Source organism: Narcine bancroftii, chromosome 6, assembly GCF_036971445.1.
Source record: "Narcine bancroftii isolate sNarBan1 chromosome 6, sNarBan1.hap1, whole genome shotgun sequence".
Taxonomy (NCBI): Eukaryota; Metazoa; Chordata; class Chondrichthyes; order Torpediniformes; family Narcinidae; genus Narcine; species Narcine bancroftii.
This window is the reverse complement of record NC_091474.1, coordinates 64,301,745-64,326,205: the sequence shown is the minus strand read 5'-3', so window position 1 is coordinate 64,326,205 and position 24,461 is coordinate 64,301,745. Positions and strand designations below refer to the sequence as shown.

The 24,461-nt window shown below is 42.7% G+C and overlaps 1 protein-coding gene across 1 annotated transcript in view; it reads right to left on the bottom strand.

The window, feature by feature from the left end:
• Positions 1–24,461, bottom strand: part of tbce (tubulin folding cofactor E) — an 84,676-nt gene that overhangs the window by 12,903 nt on the left and 47,312 nt on the right. Inside the window, exons 11-14 of the mRNA XM_069885150.1 lie at positions 17,030–17,094; positions 12,697–12,849; positions 3,595–3,748; positions 1,532–1,600 (exon numbers count right to left, since the gene is read on the bottom strand). Of these exons, the coding sequence (XP_069741251.1) occupies positions 1,532–1,600; positions 3,595–3,748; positions 12,697–12,849; positions 17,030–17,094 (441 nt within the window). The remainder of the gene's footprint in view (positions 1–1,531; positions 1,601–3,594; positions 3,749–12,696; positions 12,850–17,029; positions 17,095–24,461) is intronic.

The following is a 24,461-nucleotide window of genomic DNA, read 5'->3' as shown; positions in this document are numbered from 1 at the left end:
GTTTAAAATAGCATAATTTAGATTACAAAATCCTATAACCATTGTTAATCTGGAACTCAACTGTTTGGATTTTTGATTCACCCATCAATTTGCTGCATTACAAACTGAGTTAAATTTTAATTAAGAAAATACATTTACCAACTGAAAGTAATTACTTTTATTGCATGTTATATTTACACTATATTGTAATTTAATTTACTCACCCAGTGGTCCTTAGACTAGAAGGTAAATCTGCACACTCCCTCCATACCAGCTGAAGACTTCAACTGCATCATGTGACTAACTCGGCACACAATGCACAGGGGCTTCTGGTTCAAGCATTAGCAGCAGATCCCTCACCTCCTTCACGACCAAAGGATATTGCAACTACCTCCTTCTGGCCTGCTGTTAGTAGTTACACTTGACAGAATCCTCTCACTGGCACAGAGGCCATGTAAAACAGGTCATAAAAGATGGCCCCTCCACCACACCAAGTATCACCTAGTACCCAGTCATGTGTGGGAAACAATACATGGAATGGATTCCAGGTCTTTTCACATATAAAGATAATCAAACTTTGCTCACTGTCTGACTTAGAGCTTGTACTGGAGATATGTGGGCTGACCACCTGGCCCACTCCCTCACTGCCACATTGGAGCTTCTGGGGTGGCATGAAGAAAGTTGTGCACCATGGCCTTTAGGGTATCTTTCATGCCTCAATTCTCACCAATCTGTTTCCTCCTGAATCCCTGTTCATTACTTTTCTAAATATACACCATAGCTTTGCAAGTGGAAATACCTCTTTAAATGTAACTTCTGGAATATTCTCCCTTTTCAGGACAGGGCTTCCTCTCTGCCAGTTGATGGAGTCCTCACTCACATCTCTCTTTCCTTGTGTCCGTTCTCACCCACCCCTTCCCCTGACGGAAGAGAAGGAGACTTCCCTTGGTCCTCACCGGCCTCTGCATCTTTGGCCATCTCCGCCAGCTGCAAAGGGATCCCATTGCCAGTTGCATCTTCCCCTGCCCCCTTTTCAGCAGGGACCACTCTCACCATAACCAGCTAGTCACACCCACCCCTTGCACTTACACCTGAAAATCCTCCCTCCCCACCACTCAGCGACCCACACCTCCTCTCCAGGGGAGATAAAGTGTACATCCCCTCCAATCTTGTCTATTGCATTGGATGTTCCCAAGGAGGTCTCCTCTACATGGTTTCATCTTTCCATCATCCCCCACTTCACCTGGTCCCAGCTCCCGTCTCAACCCCAGCCTCTCTCATCTCTTTATACTGGCTACCTCCCCTCTACACCACCCATTCTCAACGGGGCCCCCAGCACATTCGGGGGGGGGGGGGGGGGGGGGCTCAGACTGAGATCATAAATTTTTTATTAGCTGCTCTGCACTCACTCCTGAATATTCTTCCTCCCACAACGCACCAACCCATTTTTCAACTATTTCTCCCTCGTCAGTTACGCAGCCATGATCTCGGGGTTTTATAAAATACCTTTGCAGCACAGTGTAATTTTCACTTTCAACAAGCATGTTCTCACCCAACAGCTGATCCTTCAGGGTAAACAACTTCTGATGCTCCATCTCGGCTTCTTCTGGGGCTCCAAACACTGCAAGAGAAATCAAGATTTTAGTTCACCTGTAGGCTAAACGAAAAAGATCAACTTATTTTGAACCCGGAATTATCCTGGGCCAGTTTACGTGGTTAATGCTGGAGCAAAGGTTTTTTGTTTTAGCTGATGAGTGTGCGCAGGAATCTCTCACTGTCTGGGCAATACCACAGAGTACAGTAAGCTCAAAAGAAAACAGAGTATTGACATCACTGCGGGAGGAAGGCCAGAACTTGCACACAGGACCTTCTTTCAGCCGACTTCAATGGAGTGTCTGTAAACTAAAGTGGGCAGCAGACAGTGTAATTAAACAACATTTCCAAATGGCAACAAATAGAACTTGAGGTACTGACAGAACAGAGGCAATTGGTATTTAAGGTGATGTGCTCATCACAACGATCCACTTGTTCCACCAACTTTACCTCAACCAGCAAGGGGGAAAGAAACAGAATCTGATGCCAAGAAATGGGACCTTTTCCAAGGGCCCACAAATGTCCTGCGATAAGGAAAACAGTTTGATATTAAAACAAATCTGCGTGAAAGGATGCTCCCCACAGTTGGTTCAGGGCAAACTACTGAAAGAGCAATATTGCTGGTTGAACAAGATATACAGCAAACTGAAACACCCACCAATTAAAAACTACTGATCTTCAATGTAGCAAGTACTCAGACACTTTAAAATGCAGATCAGATCCAGAAACCAGAGCTAGTGAAAGAAATCAGTCCTTTGCACATCTTGTCCATTGCTCCTTCATTATCCTTTGGCTTTTTGGGAAACCACAAATTGTCTGGGATTGAATCATTTCACTGCTGCTTTTAGCGAGAAGTGATAAAAATTGAAGGCCAAACAGGCCATTTAGACACTTCAAGCCTGCTCCACGATTCATCAAGACCTTGACTGATCTTCTAGCTAATAACTCTTTTCCACACTATCCCGAAACTCCTTAATGCCCTGAACTCTAACAAACTGTTTAGAATGAACTCTGTGACCGAGTCTCCAAAAGTCCCCATCTCACAGATGCCGTTAATGTAACACAAATGTGCATTTTAAAAGCTGTAAGAATCACTTCAGTATAATGTTATTAACAGCCTCTAGTACATGACAAAGATTTGGTGGTACACATCTCTCTGACCCATTCCATTGTAGGTGTAACGAGTCATTCAGAATACTACAGATCCTCCCGTGCATGCATATGCTCACTCACTTTTCACATGAAACATTTATTTATCCTTGTTGTTCACCAAATCAGAAACCGGCATTTTTTTCCTGGGGCTGGTACAGCGGAGAGAGAGAGTGAGACGGCAGTGTGACTCGGGTGGGTGAAGGGGGAGAGAGACGGCAGCGCGACTCGGGTGGGCGAGGAACGAGAGACAGCAGTGCAACTCGGTTGGGTGGGGGAGAGACGGCAGTGTGACTCAGGTGGGCAAGGGGGGAGAGAGAGAGACGGCAGCGCGACTCAGGCGGGCAAGGGGGGGGGGAAGACGGCAGCACGACTTGGGCAGGCGAGGGGGAGAGAGGGGGGGAGACGGCAGCACGACCCGGGTGGGCAGGGGTAGAGACGCCAGCACGACTGGAAGGGGGTGAATACGGCAGCAAATTTGGGTGGGTTCACATCTGGGGCAGCTAGCTTTTGTTCTGAAATTTGGAAAAATCCGAAATTCGGAACACACTGTCCCCCAAGGGTTCCGGATAAAGGATTGAGTACCTGTATTTCTAAGTTAAAAGTAACATCAAAGAAGACCAACTGAATCTGTTCCTTTATCCAATTCTTGACTGTTCAGAATTTCAACTGCCTTTGTCTAGTGTTTTCAGTATTCCTAATGTCTTACTAATAAAAGTCTTGCCCACCTCAGTCTTGAGACTTTCAACTGGCTCCATACATTCAGCAACTTTTAGAAGATGAGTCACTAACTGAAAGTGGGTTCAGCAAAACCAGGGGAGAGGAGAGAGGGTCCTGGCAAACCACAAGGACACGACTTAATGGTTCACTCACATTCTATGAGTGCTTGATATCTAGGATGCTTGGCACAGAATTCCTTATCAGGATTGTTTTTCCCCGGATCATGGTGTCCTCCAGCTTTCAGCCAGTCCTTGCCAAACCTCTTGCGATAATCTAGTTCTGCACCCTTCCTCTCATCAGCCGAAATCTATGCCAACATTCAAACATTAGTAAAGTGATCAAACACACTGCAGAAGAAACAAGAACAGCAAGATGGACATGAATCAAATGGAGTATCATGCACCAACAACTTTTAATTAAATAATTACATGCACCATTAAACTGGACAACAGTGATTCAAACAAGCAACTGCAGAAAATGTGACCACCACAAATCAAGATTAGGAAATGGAGCAGATTTCCATGTGGCAGCAGAAGAGGTCCTAATAACAATACTTGTTTAGCAGTGAATTAAACTCCAATATATGCCCCCTTCTTTACCTGTGATTAATTACGTGTGGTGAAGACTAAGTTACAATCAAGAAAAATTTTAACTGGTCTGAACCAATAGGATTTTTAAGTCAATATCGTTGCAGAGTAATAAATAACTATTGTATATGTGAAAAAGCACACACATATGCTGGAGAAACTCAGCAGGTCAAACAGTGCCTTGATGTAGCAAAGGTAAAGATACATCACAACATTTCGGGCTGGAACCCTTCATCGAGGTGTGTCATAAAGGCATTGTTTGACCTGCTGAGTTTCTCCAGCATTTGTGCGTTTTTTCACGTAACCACGGCTTCAATATTTACCATTGTATATGTGTAAATCAGGCTATATGCAGTTTGTCTGGACCTTACTAAACTGTGTGACCTTTGTCGGTCATGGTCAACCATGGGTACTGCACCTCTGGTAGACAAAGCTGGAGTGGCCTCTCCAGGGCACTTATAGTTAATAAACTATACAAGTGTAAATTTATCGAACTCAGCAGGTCAGACAGCATCTGTGGAAACAAAAGCAGTTAGCGTTTTCGAACGGATCTGATGAAGGGTTCCTGATGCTGCGTAACCTGCAGAGTCTTGCCAGCATTTTGTTTTCCTTTCAAATTTCCAGCATTTGTCTTATTAAATTTTCGATTATAAACTTCCTTCGATATCAGAGGCCAAGAGAGTTACTTTAAAGAAAACTCATGCTGTGAGTGGGTGGCAGTGATAGAGGAGGTCGCTTTCTAGCAAATAAATGGAACATTTGGCCTCACTATGGCGGAGGAAGAGGCCGAGTATCAACGGGCCAGTGTGGCAATGGGACGGTGAATTGAGAGAATGTGCAACTGGAAGAAGATCAGGATCTCATATTCTATCCTACAGTCTGATGGTAATGAATATGGAATTTTCCAATTTCTGGTAACCCACTCCCCAGTGTCCCTCTTACACTCCCACCCATCATCTCTCCCCCTTCATTCCCTCTCATCACTTCTTCCCTCATTATATTAAATCCTCACACTCCTACTCCTCGTTCCATCTGCCATTACCTCCACATCTCTCCCTTGCTTCACCTTTCCCAATCCCTCCCACCCCTGTTTCTATCTGCCCACTATCCCTCCCTCATCCAGTTCTACTTATCACCGACCAGCCTTACGTGCCCTCCCCCACCTAGCTCCACGTTTTCTCATGTTTCAACCTTTCACCTACCACCCTTGGTCTTCCTCCCCACCACACCATCTACCCATCACTCTCCCCCACCCATCCAATCTGGTTCCATGAATTTCCTCCCAGCCACCTTAATCTCTCAGTGGGTCCCTCCTGTCCCGTCCTGCTGCAGAGTCTCAGCCCAAAATTGTGACCACCCATTTGCCTCCACAGATGCTACTGAGTTCTTCCAGCAGTTTATTTTAAAAAGCTCATTACATCTCAGCAAATTTCTTACAGCTCAGTTGATATAAACTGATTTTAGATACCAATAAATTACACAAAATGATCTGATAACTGCATCTATAAATACTTATGTTGAAGGTGAAGAGGCTATAATTAGTCTGAATGCCAGAGTGACCATTCAGTCAGACCTTTGGATGAACAAGTCCCACTTCTCCACAACCTTTATTTCCCCATGTTTTCAATACTACCAATGAATTTGCTTCAGGAAAAAGATCCCAGGTTATGCCTAATGGCTTTGCAAAAATTGTTGCTTCATTCCCTTACTGATGTTTTTAGTGTCAGGTTGTGCTCTATGGTCATACACAACTGGAAAAAGTCTCTCCTCATTTACCTCAGTGGGTTAACTTACCAATGGTCCTCTTGACCTCTTAATGTCCTCTGCTCTAAAGAAAGTGGGGAGCTGAGCTTCCATCATTTTCCACATACTTGAAGTCCCTTACACTTGGCACCATGCCAATAAATCTAACAAATCTCTTAGCTAAAGTGTGACACCCAAAATACTTTGGGCAAGGCCCAGCCAGCATTTTAGCTTTACAATTACATTCTTAACAAACATATGCTTTTTAAAATAAAAAAAAACAAGAACTGCCTTTAGTTAATACACAAAAAAGTGGTGGAGAAACTCAGCAGATCCCGGAGGCAAAGATGTATAACCAACATTTTGGACCTGAGCCCTTCAACAGGGTGTTAGCAAAAAGCAGACAGGTGCTTGAATATATAGGCAGGGAGGGGGGTGGGGGGAAAGAAGGGGCAAGGAGAGGAGTACAGGCCAACAGTCAAGAGGTCATGGTTAGGAGGACAGGAAGGAGAGAAAAGCTGGGAGTCGATTGGGGGATGGGAAGTGGAGCTGGAGGAAAGGAAAAAGGGAGAGAGAGCTTGAGAAAAAGAGACATAGGAATGGGGAGGAAGAGATGGAGGCGGCTAACAGAAACTGAGAAGGCAATGCTAATGCCATCTGGTTGGACAGTGCCAAGATGAATTACAAGCTGCTGTTCCTTCATTTTCCTCTAATGGACAGGCATGTCAGCATGTGAACGGGACAGGGAATTGAAATGGGTTGCCACTGGGAAATCCCCGTTACCCTAGTGGGCTGAACGAAGCGATCTTCCAGTCTGCGCCCAGTCTCTGATGTAAAGGAGGCCACAATGGGAGCACTGGATCAGAATTTATTGTCATGAACAGGCCACAAAAGTGAGGTCGTGTCTGTGGCTCGTTGTCCATTCAGAATTCTGATGGAGGAGGGGAAGAAGCTGGTTTTGCACCATTGGATGTTCATTTTCAGGCTCCTGGACCTCCTTCCTGATGAAAGCAGTGAGAAGACGGTGGTGGTGAGGGTCCTTTCTTGATGCAGCAGATGCCCCTTCATATTCATAAATGAAGTGTTGCTTCACGTTTTGGGTCCCCAAAAGGTGGTGTGGGAGGAGGTGCTAAAGATGGACCAAGTGAAATTGAGGTCAGGGTGAAAGTTGAAAGCATTGTGGATAAGGTCGACGAGCTCATTGTGGGTGCAGGAGGCAGCACCAAAGTAGTCATCGAAGCAGCGGAGGAGGAGATGAGGGGCCTTGCCTGTGTTTGCTTGTAGCATGGATTGCTCCACGAGGCCAACAAAAAGGCAAGCATAGCTGGGGCCCATGTGGGTACCCCTGGCTACCCCTTTAACCTGGAGAAAATGGGATGAACCAAAGGAGAAGTTATTGAGGGTGAGGACATGTTCTAACAGCCGGAGAAGGGTGGCGGTGAAGGGGGACTGGTTGGGTCTGTTGTCGAAGAAACAAAGGATTTTGGAGGCCTTCAGTATGAGGGAATGGAGGTATAGAGTGATTAGATGTCCATGGTAAAGACAAGATGTTTGAGTTCAGGAAAAGGGAAGTTGTTTAAGTGATGAAGAACATATGAAGTATTGTGGATGTAGGCAGGGAGGACTGGACCAGTCAACTGTCAGCTCACCAACTTTGCTGCAGGGGAGGAGTCACGTGATGGAGTAGTGGCCGGACAGTGAACTCCAGCCCTCTCCAGAAAAGTCGGGAAAAACAAAGGAAAACACAAAGGCACAGAAATAAAAGTTACAGAAAAGTGAGTATAAAGGTGGAAAGAAGATGGCGACAAAAAAAGAAAAATCGAAAGCAATGGTAAGAAGAGAGGAAGAGAAGACAACGGAGGAAAAAGGTGAAGGCCTTACCTGTACGAAGAGGTCCGCTGTGGAGAGAGAAACCCGATCCCTCAGGTCGGTAAATAATGGACTACAAAAATGGCTCGCTGAGCCGAGTAAAAGTGCGCAACCGCGCATGCGCGAGGAGTCGCGCGTGGGCGATGCGCATGAAAAAAAACACACCGACGGGAGGGGGGACCAGCTGGGGAGTCGATCTCCACAGCCGGCAACGACAGCTGCAGAACACCTGCAGCAAGAAGAGACCACAGAAGACAATAGAAACAAGAAAGAAGAGGAGGAAAGGGCACCAAAGAAACAACAGATGGTCAACCCAGAGGAAGAAGAAGAGGAAGAGGAAGAGTACAGTGAAATAGAAGAAGAAAAGAAAGGCAAGATAAAGGATATACTTGCTCTTATTAAAGGATACATGGAGTCATTTAAAGAATGGCAAACACAGGAATTTAATGATTTAAGAAAAAGAATAAACAACACAGAAGAGAAAATGAACAAAATAGATATGACCTTAACAGAAATGGGAAAGAAAATGGACAAGATGGAAGAACGGGCAGTAGCAGCAGAAATGGAGGTAGAAGACTTAAAAAAGAAATTGGAGGAATCTAATAAAAAAACTAAAGAGACACAAGAACTACTAGCTCAAAAAATAGATATAATGGAAAATTATAACAGAAGAAATAACATAAAGATAGTGGGCCTTAAGGAAGATGAAGAAGGCAAGAATATGAGGGAGTTTATAAAAGAGTGGATCCCTAAGACCCTAGGATGTCCAGAACTACAGCAAGAAATGGAAATAGAAAGGGCACATAGAGTATTGGCCTCTAAACCACAACCACAACAAAAACCAAGATCTATTGTAGTAAAATTCCTAAGATATACTACAAGAGAAAAAGTACTGGAGAAGACAATGGAAAAAGTAAGAGAGGGCAACAAACCACTGGAGTATAAAGGGCAAAAAATCTTCATTTATCCAGATATAAGTTTTGACCTCCTAAAGAAGAGAAAAGAGTTCAATACAGCAAAGGCGATTTTATGGAAGAAAGGGTATAAATTTATACTAAAGCATCCTGCGGTATTGAAAATATTTATTCCAGGACAACAAAACAGACTATTCTCGGATCCAGAAGAAGCACGAAAATTTGCAGAACAATTACAAAAATAGACTGAGGGATGAAGACGGGTAATGAGAGTAAAAATGATCACGATTGATATGTATGTGGGTAAAGACAAAAATAGACTGAGGGACGAAGACGGGTAATGAGAGTAAAAATGATCACGATTGATATGTATGCGGGTAAAGAGGTATAAGAGTGAATAGAGACAATGTGCATACGTGAATGTATCTGTACTTAGAGGAAAATATAGATAGTATAGACAAGAATTAATAAAGGAAGGTAATGGAATAGAGAGAATAAGGAGGGAATTAAAAGAGTGACCTTTGTGACATATGAAAAGTGAAATCTTTTCTGGGGGGGGCTGGGTGGGGGGAAATAGCGGTCACTGCAAAATCAGTTGACGCTTGCGAGTGGATTCGCAAATCCAAATGGAGAGGGGCGATGTGGTTGTCCGACAAGGGATAAAGGACAACTCAGGAGGGGAAGGGGAGATTGGGGATAAAGAAGATAGAAATAGGAGAATAAGGAAAATGTTGGATGTTGTAGGAATGTTGTCTTATAAAGAGTTGAAAATAAGAAAACAGAAATGGAAAAGGAGGAAAGGTAATGATGGAAAAACGGAAAGAGAAGATAAACAAAATATAAAATGGTTACGCTGAACTATATGACTTTAAATATTAATGGAATACATAACCAAATTAAAAGGAAGAAACTACTAAATTTAAATGAATAAATGTATTCCATTAGAAAAAATAACATATAGGTTAAGAAATAATATTGAAATATTCGAACAAGTATGGGAGCCTTACATTAAATACAATAGCGAAAACCTACCGGGGACAAACATTACCTAAGTTGATGGAAGGAGAAGGAAAGAAAAGAATGGACTCAGTAGAATTTCTGGTGTATTTTTGTTGAATGACAACATTGTCTGACTGGCTTAATGCAACCTAGATTGTATACCTAAAATGGATGAGAGGGGGAGGTGGGGGGGTGGCTTGGGAGGAGGGAGGGGGGGGGAGAAAAAGTCACTGAAAATGTGTGAAAAAGAAATAGTGTATATCATGGCTAATGTGATTTATGGTGTGAAAAATAAAAAATTAAAAAAAAACTTTGCTGCCAATTTCCACCCTGACCTTAAATTCATGGTCCATCTGTAGCAATAATCTCCCCTTTCTCGATCCTTCTGCCTCTATCTGGAGAGACAAACTCTCCACAGTCATTTTCCACCAACCCACCAACTCCCACAGTTACATTGATTACACCTCTTCCCACTCTGTTGCCTGGAAGGATTCCATTCCCTTCTCACAATTCATCCACCTCCACCGTATTTGTTCCCAGGATGAGGTCTTCCATATTAAATCAAACGAGATGTTCTCCTCCTAATAAATGTGGCTTCCCCTCTACTACCATCAACTGGGTCCTCACCTGCATATCCTCTATTACCCGCACATCTGCCCTGCCCCCCTCCACTCACGATGGAACAACGACAGGATTCCTCTTGTCCTCACCTACATCCCCAACAGCCTCTGGATCCAACATATTATCCATCGTCCGTAATTTCTGCTACCTACAAGGTGATCCGACCACCAGATACATCTTGCCCTCTCCATCTTCTACAGGCACCACTCCCTTATGACTCCCTCAACCACTCATCCCTTCCCATCAATTTCTCCTTCGAAACCTACCCCTCTGACTACAGGAAATACTATACCTATGTCCATACCTCCCTCAACACCATTCGGGGCCCAAACAATCCATCCAAGTGAAGCAACACTTCACTTGTGAATCTGCAGGAGTCATATGCCACACCCAGTGGTTCCATTGTGGCCTCCTCTACATCGGAGAGACTGGACGCAGACTGGATATCGCTTCGTCGAGCACCTTCACTTTGTCCACTGCAATAGTGGGGATCCCCCAGTGGCCACCCATTTCAATTCCCTGCCCATTCCCGTGCCGACACGTCTGTCTATGATCTGGTGCAGTGGCAAACTGAGAGCACCCCCAAATTGGAGGAACCACACCTCGTATTCCGTCTGGACACTGCCCACCTGGTTGATATTAACGTTGACTTCTCCGGTTTCATTTAGCCTCCTTCCCTTCCCCTCTGTCTCCTTTCCTTCAGCTCTGCATTCACAGAGCTGCTCCCCTATCCTGATCAATTCCAGCTTTTATCTCCTGCCCCCCTATCCATGCCACCCATGGCCTCTTGGCCTGTGCTCCTCCCCCTGCCTCTTCCATTTTCTGTGTTTTTATTCAAGGGCCTGCCTGCTTTTTCCTCATACCTTGAGAAAGGGCTCAGGCACGAAACATTGGTTGTATATCTTTGCCTCCTTCAGACCTGCCGAGTTTCTCCAGCACTTCTGTGCATTAACTACAATCACAGCACCTGCAGACTTGCTGGTTTCACACTAGCACAGTTTTGTCAACTTGCTTAAATTTATTAGTAGTTAATACTTAATCTTAGAATTGCACAGAAATATTTGTATGCAAGTAAAGCCAAAATTCTTCAAGTGTTAATACTCACAATTAAGTTGAAACCCACTTGCTGGAAGGACCCTTTTCAGTAACCCCCGAGATGGATAAACACAAACATGTATTATTTCTATGTGGGGGAGGGTTGGATTTATGTTGTAGCGATTTTTTTTTAAATAAATGTTTTATAAACTAGATGCAGAGATGATTTTTCTAGCTGTGCAGTGAAATTGACTGGGAACTGAGGAGAAACTCCTTTAGTCCAAGAGGGATGCGTACAATATATGGGATCTACTCCCAGAGTCGATACGAGTAGCATGCGTGCATTTAAGGAGAAATTGTAAATGGAGAGATTTATTAATATTAAATTAAACTGAGGCCTCGAAGCACCAGCACAGGCTTGTTGAGTTGAAGCCAGTTTTCTGTGTCGTGTGACAGATTATGTTGTGTTTTATATTGTATATAGATATGTTTTTGGGAGATAAATTGGGGCAGGTTTTTTTTAGTGTGGGTCACATACAAACACTTCAAAACAGATCTCATTTAAAATACTGGAGCTCTGTTCAAGCCAGACAGGGCAGCTCCTGGGGACCTTTGCAAAAACTTTGGAGAGTGCCCAAGAGACTTCACTAATGGATTGTTGTTTTGAAAAGCAACAGATGAAAGAGAGTGGAGGAGTAGTTCGGAGCCGCAGGCTGTCTGGAGGACATGTGGTTTTGCAAACACAGAGAGTCAAACAGGCTTTTCCTCAGAGAGAGAGAGGGAGGGAATTCAGTTCTACAGTCAGCAGCAGCAGCTGGGACTGGAACAGGACAAGCTGGAAAGCTTCTAGAAAAACCCTATTTTGAAGACGGGTTGTGAGTGCTTAGTTCAGCCTGGTCAAAGTCCTTGTGGTTCATACAAGAGGAGAGGACTGGCTGCCTAATGCTTCACTTGAAATAAGGGAAACAAAAAGGAACTCTGTGATGACCTGAAAGAAAGAGGTAATCATCTGGAAAACCCTAATGGGGCAAGTTTCTTCGGCAAGACACTGGCGTGGCTGATTAGAAGGGATCAGTTTGTGTCCTGGAACAACAAATCTCTCTCTGAAAACTGACAAGAACCTTCCTGACTGGTAATCATTTACCTTTCAAGCACCTGGCGAACTTCATAAATGTTACATTCTGTGCACAGTGTAAGAATTGCCTGCAATCAGTGAACTTGGAGGAATGAGAAGTGAGATTGGACTGTGAATCGAAGAATTTTTCTAAACTTACACACACATTACATGCACGTGAACTTAGAATTAGAAGGGGGTTAAGTAAGTCAATAGTGATAAGTTAAAGTTTGATTCTATTTAAAGATAATTAAAAGCAACCTTTGTTTAAGTAACCATTTGTCTTGGTGAATATCTATTACTGCTGGGTTTTGGGGTCCTCTGGGCTCGTAACAGTAGTATGTTCCATTCAATTTTCTGTATGAACACTTACTTCCATCTTGTTTAACACTTTCAGACCTCCCAGCTTCGCGATGATAAGCTGCCGTACAGTCTTTGGGTTCTTCTCGCATTCCACCAAGGAATAAACACTAACTTTCAGCTGTTCCAAGCATCGTAATTTGTTTAACTCATTCACAGTTGAAAACTTCAAAACATAAAAGGAGACCATTTCTTATGCACTTTTAAGTCATCTCGTTTTCTCTTAACAAGAAGCTGTGCTTGGAGGGTATGATGCCATTGTGGTTATGTCCTAAGATAAAACTCCCTGACACATAACCAAACAGCCACAACAGCAGCTGAAGAATTAAACACAGTAAATCTAATCATCAGGAATAAAAAGCTTGCATCAATAACAGAGTCTATGAAATTAATGGATTGTTGTAAAGACCTATCTGATTCACTAATGCTCCTTACTCAGCCTCTGCTCTGTGGGACTGCAGATTCATAGCAAAATGTAGCTGTCATTCCACTGCTGAAGGAAAAGCAAGAGATAGAAAATAAACGCACATTACAACCATGAATAAAAAGGCTCACACCCTGGACACCTCTCCCACATTTGTTGACTTGCAGGTCGCAGCATTACTCTTATGGAATCGCACCCTGCAGCCAAACTGCCAGATACACTGAAACCTCGTTAGAATGCGATTCGTTAATCCACAGAATCGCTTATAGCGCGGGTGTCTGTGGACCCCAAACGTTGCAAATTTTGAAAGATAGTTGGATGGAAACTAGGATGGGCTTGACAGATTATTGATATGTGTTTTGCCCTCAAAATCTGTTTCTTTGATCAAGATGACAAAGGGAACCAATTGAAATTATAAATTAAATACTTAACTTATTTTTAATAGATGTGTTTGACTGACATTTTGTATATTTACAGCTTGAATTTAGTTTCTTCGAAGGTGTTAATCTGCATAAATTACCTCTATTATCGCGAGTCGATTTACTTCTCACCTATTTAACACCGTGCTTTATCAAATAGTGCCGCATTAATTATGTTCTTTTGTTTGGCTCAACTTGTGAAAATTTAACTGCAATTTCACTGCAAGAATGATCAAGAATCACTAATATAAAAGCCCTGGTGCTGGAAGTCACATCATCAGTTTCATTCAGAATACCAATATTAAAAGAATGTGTTCGCTTTATTTCATTGAAATTGTTAGTTATAGATCGCAGATCCTTCAAAAACTGGCAAAATTTGGGTTTGATTATCCGTGGGCACTGACATATATGCATCTGTTCCGCGGTATGAAATCTTGGACCCCCAACTTCCACGTTCTAACGAGGTCTTACTGTACTTGCATCACAATCCTTGGGATTTCCTGTCTCCACACAGGAGGTGACAGCTGGGAGGAAGAGGGTGGGTGGTGTCCCTAAGTCCTATGAAGTCTAATGGTATCCAGTCAAATGTACACAAGGAAAGCCCCTGCTGCTAACTCCCTCAGTGATGAATCAGTGCTCTTCCACATTGACCATCACATTGGATCTCAAGAGAGAGCATAAAGCAGAATGTGGAAGGAGGAACTCCACATCCATCACCAACAATGTGATCAATTGGCCAAAGACATCTTAGTGAGAAAACCAAGTCCAGGAAAAACACCTCTTCCTTTCCATGTCAACAATGCTGTAGAAACCAATCCACACTCCTTGCAGAGACTCTTCCTTTCCATGTCAACCACGCTGTAGAAACTAATGCACACTCCTTGTAGAGCCAATGAAGGTGTCTTCTAAAATGCTGTGGCAATGGGAGATATTCTAAGCATCTTTTGTAGTTTCAAACAGGGCTTCCATGGGAAACTTTGGACCATTGATAGTGGGAGTATGCAGTGCCACACTCATGGACCAGAATAGCCCTTAGTTGCATATGACTGCAAGTTGTGTAGAAAGACAAGCCAGATGTTGCACAGCTAAAAAATAAGGGCCAGGCTGATGCAGCTCAGCACAGGCCCACATCCAAAGCAATCAGCAGAAGCAACGTGCCATCAAGAGAGCTCTGAGCAAAGTATTTAACTGTGATTTCAGCAATGGAACCTACGAAAGGCTCCAGCCCAAAATATCAACCATTCTTTCTGCCCCCACGGATGCTGCTCAACCCTCTGAGATCTCCAGGAACAGATTTGCCAGATGGATTCCTGGCTCAGGGAGAGAGCAGGCGGATTGGGTTTAAACACTCGGGTTAGATGCTCATTCGATAGGGGTTGAAAGGGAAGCCGCAGGGATGATGACGTCTCCTGAATAGGGTGACTGAACACAGGGTTTACTGTCTTATGATCAGCCATTCCGAACTGAGCCGAGAAGAAATTTATTCACCAATAGGGTGACAAAACCTTTGGAATTCTCTACTCCAGCTACTTACAGAAGCACAGTCATCAGGTGTGTTCAAAGTGTGTTCACGATGGACATTTCTACGTTTTACCCCCAAATTTCCAAAGACATTAGATCTCAAAATTCTAGCAATCTCTAACTTCCAATTAGCACCTGACAACGTAGATTGCCCTTTGCAGAAGACAGCGCCAAACCTCTGCGTTAGGTTCAAAGTTCCTTTACTTGTCACGTAATAATACATAGAAATGTAATAATATACGTAATACCGGTATACTTCAGTCTTCTGTGAGGGAAACACAGAATTGCCATGAGCATTGCCCGGCTCCCACAATAATAAGAGAAAGAGAAGCAAAAGAGATTCCCTTCAGAGACACCGAGTGTCCGTGGATTCACCTCCGGTTCTCCCGCAGCCTCTGCAGCTACACAGACTCCTGTTCAAACCATCGGCAACCCGAGCTCCAGGTCCAATCCTCCGATACGATCAGGAAGCCTTCAGTGCTCGAGTCCATTCAGGAGCCCTTCTTGTCCTCAGCACCTATCAGGGACAGTCCCTGATAACACAGCTGAAATGGACTGTGCACGTGTCCTCAACTTTCTACTCAGCTTAATGGTTTTTTAAAAAATATTTAATTCCTGATCGCAACGTACACTTCAGGCAACGTGGTTCGACTGAGCTCAACACGCTCCCTAAATGTGAAATTAAAGCCAGGAAATTAATGGGAAAACATCAGATGCAAAATAAGCTCTCTTGAATTCTGTGCTGTCCTCAGGTGTTGGAACGGTAAGGACATACTAGTGCTTCTTAAACCTCTCTCTCCTCATTCACGTTTATCTCTGGGCGAGAGCTCTTGCCCCAATATCTTCTCCTTGGACTCCGTGTCATGTTATTTATAAATGCTCTCACAAAGCACTCTGAGACATCTTACAGTGTTAAAAGTGCTGCAAGATGCCACTGACGTGCCACAGGCAACAAAAACAATCTCCCATTGAGATTGTGAACAAACTGATGGAATTATTAATATTTGGCCTTACGATTGATGCAGGGGCATCATGAACATTTTCTCTGCCCCATCAGCAGCGACTCAAGTTAAAAGCATTCAGCCTGGCAGCTAAAAGCATAAAGTTAACTGGACTGGAAAATAGTGATGCATATCAGGAATGTAGACACTGTCTACTGCAGAACATTAAGGAAGGTTTGATTGACAGGTTTGGGATTAACCTTGTGTAATCCTATTGCTTTGCAGTCTGATGCAGTCTAAGGAGCCAAGTTCAGCCTGGACCAAACAGCGCTGGGATGGGAAAGACTAAGCACTCTGACTTTAGGATCCGATATCATACACCGTTCCTCATCCATGACACCATCTATATTGCACTCAAGTAAAGCTACACAAGTCCAGGAACAGTGTGCCAGTAGCAACGACAAGAGCTCAAGAAAATCTAACCAGACAAGCAAGGTCTCAGATGTCTGATTTCCAATTGTGCAGGAAGACGAAAGAGAGCGCAAGGCTCCATTATCAACTCTACATTTGAGTGCAAAAGCTTCAAGTCTCAGCATCTCAACCCGAACGAGCAGACCACAAACCATGAGAGCCAGTGGGCATAAGTGAGCTGCCATCAAAGACATGGCATGCTGCCAGTGTCCTTGGCAGGCACCACAGGCTGATGCCCAAAGTCTATGTGTTAGCCTAGTACTTGAGCACTTGTTACAGGGAAGCAAAGTATACATAAGGTTGTGTCTTGCAAGGTTGCAAACCTTTGGAAATAATTTGCAGAGGGATAACATGTAAACTTTACAAAATTTACAAAGCTATGTTCCACATTAAACAAATCATTTTGATTTCTAAATGACTTTCAATAACTTTTAAGTAAACTAAAGGAACATTGTTAACAAACTGAATGGCAGCTAAAGTAGGAATTGTAATAGAAACAGTGGTGTGAAAATGTACAGATTTACATCTATTGTATTACTTTTTGAATGAAGTTTATAGAAATACACTTACATCTGATATTGGATTCTTGTCGATAGTCAGGAAGGTTAATTTGGGAAACATTGCAGTTTTACCATCTGGCAGAGAACAAAAAGAGCTAGCTGTAGACATAAGGAAGTCTGCATTCCACAAACCCGAACCAACTGTGCCTGCAATTATGTGTGACCGCAAGCCAACATATGACTGCACTTTCAGTACCTCAACATGGCATGAAAAGCAATTCAAACGTGCAGATCATAACGTCAATCAGCATTCTGGACCTTGCATTGCAGGGATGTAATATGACCGTTAAATGTAGGCAAGAGTTTGCTCTGTGGAGTGGAAACACCTGCCACTGTTAGATGTCAGATTTCAAACACCAAACAGATGCAATAGAAGATGGTGGTTGGGGGGGGGGGAAGGGGTGAATAGGGTGGGGGAAGAGAAAACAGAAGTGGATGGCTCGCCACGGCAGGAGGGAAGATGAATGCCAATTTGAAATAGAAGTGCAAGTGAGATAGGCAAGCTCCAGTATCGACTGGAGAGTAAGGTGGGGAAAACTGTGTGGCTGAGGAGAAGGCTCTGCCTGGCGTACTGAGACAGCTGTACTAATGGCAAGACTTTTGCTCAGGGATAATGCACCGCTGTGAGCATCAAAATTAATGGCCAAGTGGAGATGGGAGCTCCAACCTGCATTCTGTGAGATTCCTATGACCCAAGGGACGATATCCCCTCACCAACCCCCCGCCTCCCCCAAACTGTACATTATACTTCCCTCTGCCTTTTAAAATTAATGACCACATTGGCAAGTATAATCATATTTAAACGTATAAAAATCACAGCCCAGCAATCAGGCAGGGAATCTTCTCTCTGCATTGTTTTGCACGAGGGGAACACAGAAAAAAAAAGTAGAAAAACTAAAAAGTCTGCAGACACCATGGATGAAGCAGAAACACGATGCTGGAGAAACTCAGCTGGTCAAACAGTGCCTTTATATATAGATACATAGCCAACATTTTGGTCTTGAGCCCTTCATCAAGGTAACACAATTCTCTTCGAGAAGACCACAAACATTAGGACATGTCAGATTTAAATATATCAGGTGTCATTGATGGACACATCTTGCACCCTTTGGGTGGCAGCAAACTACTTGTGAGTTCATGACTGGCATTCAGTTTGTGTTCCCAGTCATCGTCAACACACACCGAAATGCTGGAGGGACTCGGTCAGTCTTTTCATCATCTGTGGGAGTTACTCAAATATCTCCTGTAGACGCTGAAAAGACCGGCATTTTTTTACTACAATTGGTATCTGCAGATTTTCGTGTTTCACCCAGTCCTAGTTACACCAAGCAGCACAACTACTTTCCACTATTAGGATCCATCTTGAAAGTTAAATCAGATTACCCTTCACAATTAAAACTCTAAAATCTCTTTACCAGAGGAAGTCACACATCATGGAAACAAATCCATGCTGCCCAAGAAAGCCCCACCTGCCTACATTTGGCCCATCCAATTTTTTCTTAAATGTTGCAACAGTATCTGCCTCAACCACCTCCAGCGGCAACCTGCTTCAGACACCCACCATTCTCTGTGGACAAATATTACCTCTCAGGTTCTTGTTCAATCACTCCCTTCCACCCCCTCACCTTAAATCTACTCCACTCTGGGTAAAAGATTCTGAGACATTCACATAGATAGGAACGGTTTAAAGGGATATAGGCCAAACAGACAGGCAAATGCAATTAGCTTGGGTAGACACCAAGGTCAGCATGGATAATTTGGGCCGAAGGGCCAGTGTTCTTGCTGTATAACCTCACGACCCTCTCTGACTCTTCTTGTAAAGTAATCCTCAGAGTCCATGGGGTATTCTAGCAAAACTACACCAAATTTGGCTCCAGTATTCATATATTCACCCTATGGTGAGCCCCCAGTACAGTTCACCACGTTGAATAGATAACCAGGGTTTGTGCATCATCAATTAGCATCTGTGACTAGCTTCTGCATATAACTGATCCTTTTGGATATGTCAGGTTCTAATTCTTCACTATTTCTTTATACGTCCAAAGGTTATATTTGTATATTCTGAAATTCATTTGCTACAATGCTGTCCCATCTCCTTTTTCTTTTGCTTGATATGAATGTAAAACATACGATAGACAATGCATGGAGAGAATAAGGATACATGATTGAAAAGATTACAATATGCAGCAATCAGTAAATAATAGTCGTGTCTTCAACTCCCCGCACTCAAAAAGAATTCACTTTCCAGTTAAACTCTCTATTCTAATCTAAAAGAAAACCAAAAACTAAAAAGCCTTGGATCAGCATTCAGCAAACATAAGAAGCCTGGTCCTCACCCAAAGGAGAAACTTAATGGTATCAGGAAGGGACAATAAATCAGAGAAAATGTTAGAAATTATATCAAACGAAAATATTGTATGAATGGGCGCCAATTTTCTTCAAATTGAACAGAGGAATCAAATGTGGCACTTCTAATTTTCTCTAAATTCAAACAGGCCATAGTTTGAGAAAACGATTGAACTATATAGTAGGTGGAGTGGGGGGGTCCTTCCATTTAAGAAGAATTGCTCTCCTAGCCGTCAGGGTGGTCAACGCGATCAGCCGATGAGCAGAAGCCGGACAACCACCTACATCCGCTCCTAAAACTCCAGAAAGAGCAGTTAAGGGATTTGGTTGTAAATCAATTGTGAGAATTACTGAAAGAGGTCCAAAGATATCTTTCCGAAACCGGACAGGACCCAAACATTTGGGTCAATGAAGCCGCTTACAAATTACACCCGTCACAGATCAGATTAAAATGAGGAAAAATCTGGGGAAACTTGTCCTCAGACACTTGCACCCTTGGATAAGGGAGTGTTGAGCCCACATTGATGAGGTATTAACTCATTGAAGAATCTTTTCCCTCATCTCTGCAGGAAGAGTTTTAGAGCTCCTGCTCCCACGCCCTTTTATCGGGCGAAACTGGTCGCAATTTTAATAACGTATAATGATTGCTATTAAATCCTTCTGAGAGGGGTTCAAACAAAAAAAAGCATCGACCATATCTGACTGATGGAGCAGGGAAATTAGTTAATACAGCATTGAAAAATATCGAAACAAATGCGAATTAGGGAGACCATATTTGTTTGGAAGATGCTCAAAAGTACATAAGGAAACCTTCCACGAACATATCTTGAAAAGGTATGATACCCTTAACCTTCCAAAAAGTAAAAGCTAGGTCATTCACAGATGGCTGAAAAACCAGATAAAGTAAAAAAAATTCTAAATCAAAACTCCCCCAGAAATGAAACCATAATGTGTGCTTGGGTTATCAGTTTCCTAACCTTGGGAAGTGCAGAAGGAAGGGCAGCTCCCAATAGGGAAACAATTGAAAATTTCTCAACCGATTTCAATTCCAGATTTACCCGTGGCCAACGCTCAGGTTTATCAGAATAATAAATCCAGAACATGATACTTTGAATATTAATTGCCCAGTAGTAAAATCTAAGGTTGGGTCGAGCCAAGCCCCCATCCTTTCCCAACTTCTGTGATTGAGTTTATTTAGCCTTGCATTTTTATTCTGCCAAATATAGGAAGATACCTTGGAATTAATAATATCAAAATAGGATTTTGGGATAAAATTGGAATGGATTGAGGTCAATTTAGGTAAAATCATCCTGATTGCATTAATATGCCCTGATGATAATGGGGACCATATTAAAAGGGATTGTTTCACAAAGGAAAAAAAAATTAACATAAATCTTTACATTTTTTAGGAATTTTAACACCTAGATAAGTAAAATGATGCCTAACGACCTTAAACAATATATGCTCATAAAAGGGTACCTGTATATTCAGTGAAAATAATTCACTCATGAAGATTTAATTTATAGCCAGAAAAGAAACTAAATTACGAAAGCAAAGATAAAAGAATAGATTTCTCAGGGTCTGAAATGTGTAGCAACAAATCATCTGCATATAAAGATACTTTATGTATAGTATCTCCCCTAGTAACTCCCCCAATATCATTAGAATCTCAAAATGCAATTGCTAAGGGTTCCAAAGGTAAATCAAACAGTAAGAGACTAAGAGGGCAGCCCTGTCTAGTTCTGCGCTGGAGCCTAAAGAGGGAGGGCCTTTGATTGTTAGTAACAACAGATGCAGAAGGAGTGTGATAGATCAATTTAATCCAAGAAATAAAACCAGAGCCAAAATTAAATTTCTCTAAAACCGATAAGGCCTTCTCAGCATCCAACGAAATAACACATTCCGGAATTTTAGCTGAGGTAATGTCTCTTAATCCATCTTTGCAAGTTGATACCTGTTCACACTGTTTAGAGTTGGTGTCACTGGCAAAGGTGCAGCTTTCTATCCCTCATCCAGATATTTTACAAGTTGAAGCCCTAACACAAAGACTTGACAACTGACCATTGGTCAGCTCTTGCCAGTTTGAGTACCTGCTCATTATACTATCTGCGTCCTGCCAGTTTCCCAACTAGATCAGCAACATGCCTTCAATTCTGAGAGCTTATGCCTCTTGGAAATTCATATTAAAAAAATTTCTAAAACTCACTGTGGGCAGATCTCAGCCACATTATGATCTTGGCCCTGCTCTAGTTCAATTGCATGGCACAGATTTGCCCTCTACATGCCAAGTCTTGACAGATCAAAAACAAGCTGGGTAGTCACATGCAGCTCCTACAAAATCTATACATTTTGCCAACAGCTCCACCCTTGTTGACTGATTAATTGGAAATGATGAATCAGAATACAGGATGGAGATGGAGAAGCTGGTTGGGTGGTGCCAGAACAACAAGCTTGCTCTCAATGTCAACAATCAAGGACTTTTCTTTTTTTTATTATATAATTTTTTATTTTTCACACTGTGAACCATATCAGCCAAAATACATACCAACATTTCCCTCTTAAATATACACAGTGGCAGGGAGGAGTCACGTGATGGAGTAGTGGGCGGTAGGAGAATACCAGCCCTCTCCAGAAAAGAAGAAATAAAGTGAAGAAAATACAAACCTCAAGAAACACAAAACACAACAAATAAAAGATAAAGGTGTGGAGAAAAGAAAGAAAATGGCACCCAAGAAGGAAAAAGCTAAACAACGGGAAAATAAGAAGTAAAGACGCCGGAAGAGAAAGGAGAAGGCCTTATCTGCATGAAGAGGAAGGGACCCGCCATGGAGAGAGGTGCCCGCTCCCCGAGGTTAGTGGCGACCCCGCAGAGTCGCGACCTCCCGACCGCGGGACTGCAAAAATTGCTCTCTGAGCCAAACAGAAGTGCGCAATGCGCACACTAAGGTAAAGGAAAACACCGACGGGAGGGGGGTCCAGGTGTGGAGTGAACTTACACAGCGCGACCAGCTGAGTGATGCCCGATAACAGGGCTCTCAGCTGGAAGAAGATGAAAGCGACAGGAAAGGGAGTGATAGGAAAGAAAAACAGCAGCAGGAGGCCCAACAGATAACTAGCCCAGAAGAAGAGGACCAACAGCAAGAAGCCATGAAAAAAAACACCCAACAAACTGAGGCAAGCAGCTCAACAAGAAAGTCAGAAGAGACACAGATACAAGGAAGAGAAGTAGAAGACACAAACCCATGAGCAGACACAGAAGAAGAAGACCAAGCTCTGCACAGAGGAATAGAAGGTAAAATAAATGGACAGTATATAGATAAAAAATTTCAAGAACAAATGAAAGCACGGCTGGATATCTTAACATAAATTTATAACCTTTTTTCCATAGGATCTATTTTGCTGTATTAAACTCCTTCCTCTTCTTTAGGAGTTCAAAACTTATGTCTGGGTAAAAAAATATTTTTTGACCCTTGCATTCCAATGGTTTATTGGCTTCTCTAATTTTATTCCTTGCCCTCTCCAGTATATTTTCTCTTCTTGTATATCTCAAAAATTTTACTAAAACGGATCTTGGTTTTTGATGTGTCTGTGGTTTCGGGGCTAGTGTTCTGTGTGCCCTTTCTATTTCCATTCCTTCCTGTATTTCTGGCATTCCCAGGACCTTTGGGACCCATTCTTTTATAAATTCCTTCATATTTGTGCCTTATTCATCTTCCTTCAGGCTCACTATTTTTATGTTATTTCGCCTACTATAATTTTCCTACATATCAATTTTCTGAGCTAACAACTCTTGTGTCTCTTTAACTTTTTTATCACTTTCTTCCAATTTTCTTAAGTCATTCACTTCCATTTCTACAGCCATTTCTCGTTCTTCCACATTTTCTAATCTTTTCCCTATTTCTGTCATGACCGGCTCTATTCTATTCACTTTTTCTTCTGTCATTTTTCTTTTAATTTCACTAAATTCTAATGTTAACCATTCTTTTAATGCTCTCATTTGCTCTTGAAAAAATAACTTTATCTATATTCTGTCCATCTGTTTTACCTTCTATTTCTCTGTGCTATTTCTCTTCTAGGTCTTCTTTTTCCTCTTCTTCTGTGTCTGCACCTGTGTTTGTGTCTTCTTCTTCTCTTCCTTGTATCTGTGACTCTTCTGACTTTCATGTTGAGTTGCTTGTCTCACTTTGCTAGGCTTCTTCTTGCTTGGCCTCTTGCTGTTGGTCCTCTTCTTCTGGGCTACTCATCTGTTGGGCTTCCTGTTGCTGCTCTTCTTTCCTTTCATTCCCTTTCCTGTCGCTTTCCTCTTCTTCCAGCTGAGAGCCCTGGAGTCGGGCATCCCTCAGCTGGTCGCGCTGTGGTTGCCCGCTCCTCGGCTGAGCCCCCCTCCCGTCTGTGTTCTCCTTCTCCTTAGTGTGCACAGTTGCGTTCTTTTGTTTGGCTCAGAGAACCATTTTTGCAGTCCAGCGGTCGGGGGGGTCACGACTCTGCGGGGTCGTCACCAACCTCGGAGAACAGGCTCTCTTCTCAACGACGGCTCCCTGTTTCTTCATGCAGGTAAGGCCTTCTCCTTTCTCTTCCGGCGTCTCTTCTTCTTTTTCCCCATTGTTTTTACTTTTTCCTTCTTGGGTGCCATTTTCTTTCTTTTCTCTACAACTTTATCTTTTATTTGTTATGTTTTTCATTTCTTGAACTTTGTATTTTCTTCACTTTATTTCTTCTTTTCTGGAGAGAGCTGGTATTCCCCTACCAGCCACGACTCCATCACGTGACTCCTCCGCCAATCAAGGACTTTTCAAAGGACTTTTGATAGGATGGAGATGGAGAGGGTTAGTAACTTCAAGTTCCTGGCAGTCCAAATATCATAAAATCTCTCCTGTAGCCAGCACATCAAGGCAACTGTGAGAAGGCATACCAATTTTGCTACTTTCTCAGAAGTCTGGGGAGATATGGCATATCAAATACTCTGTCAAACTTCTACAGTTGTCCTGCGGAAAGTATACCAATTGGTTGCATCACAGTCTGGTTTGGGAATGAGTGTACCCAGGAATGTAGATGGCAATAAACATAGCCAAATTCATCACAGACTCCAATCTCCC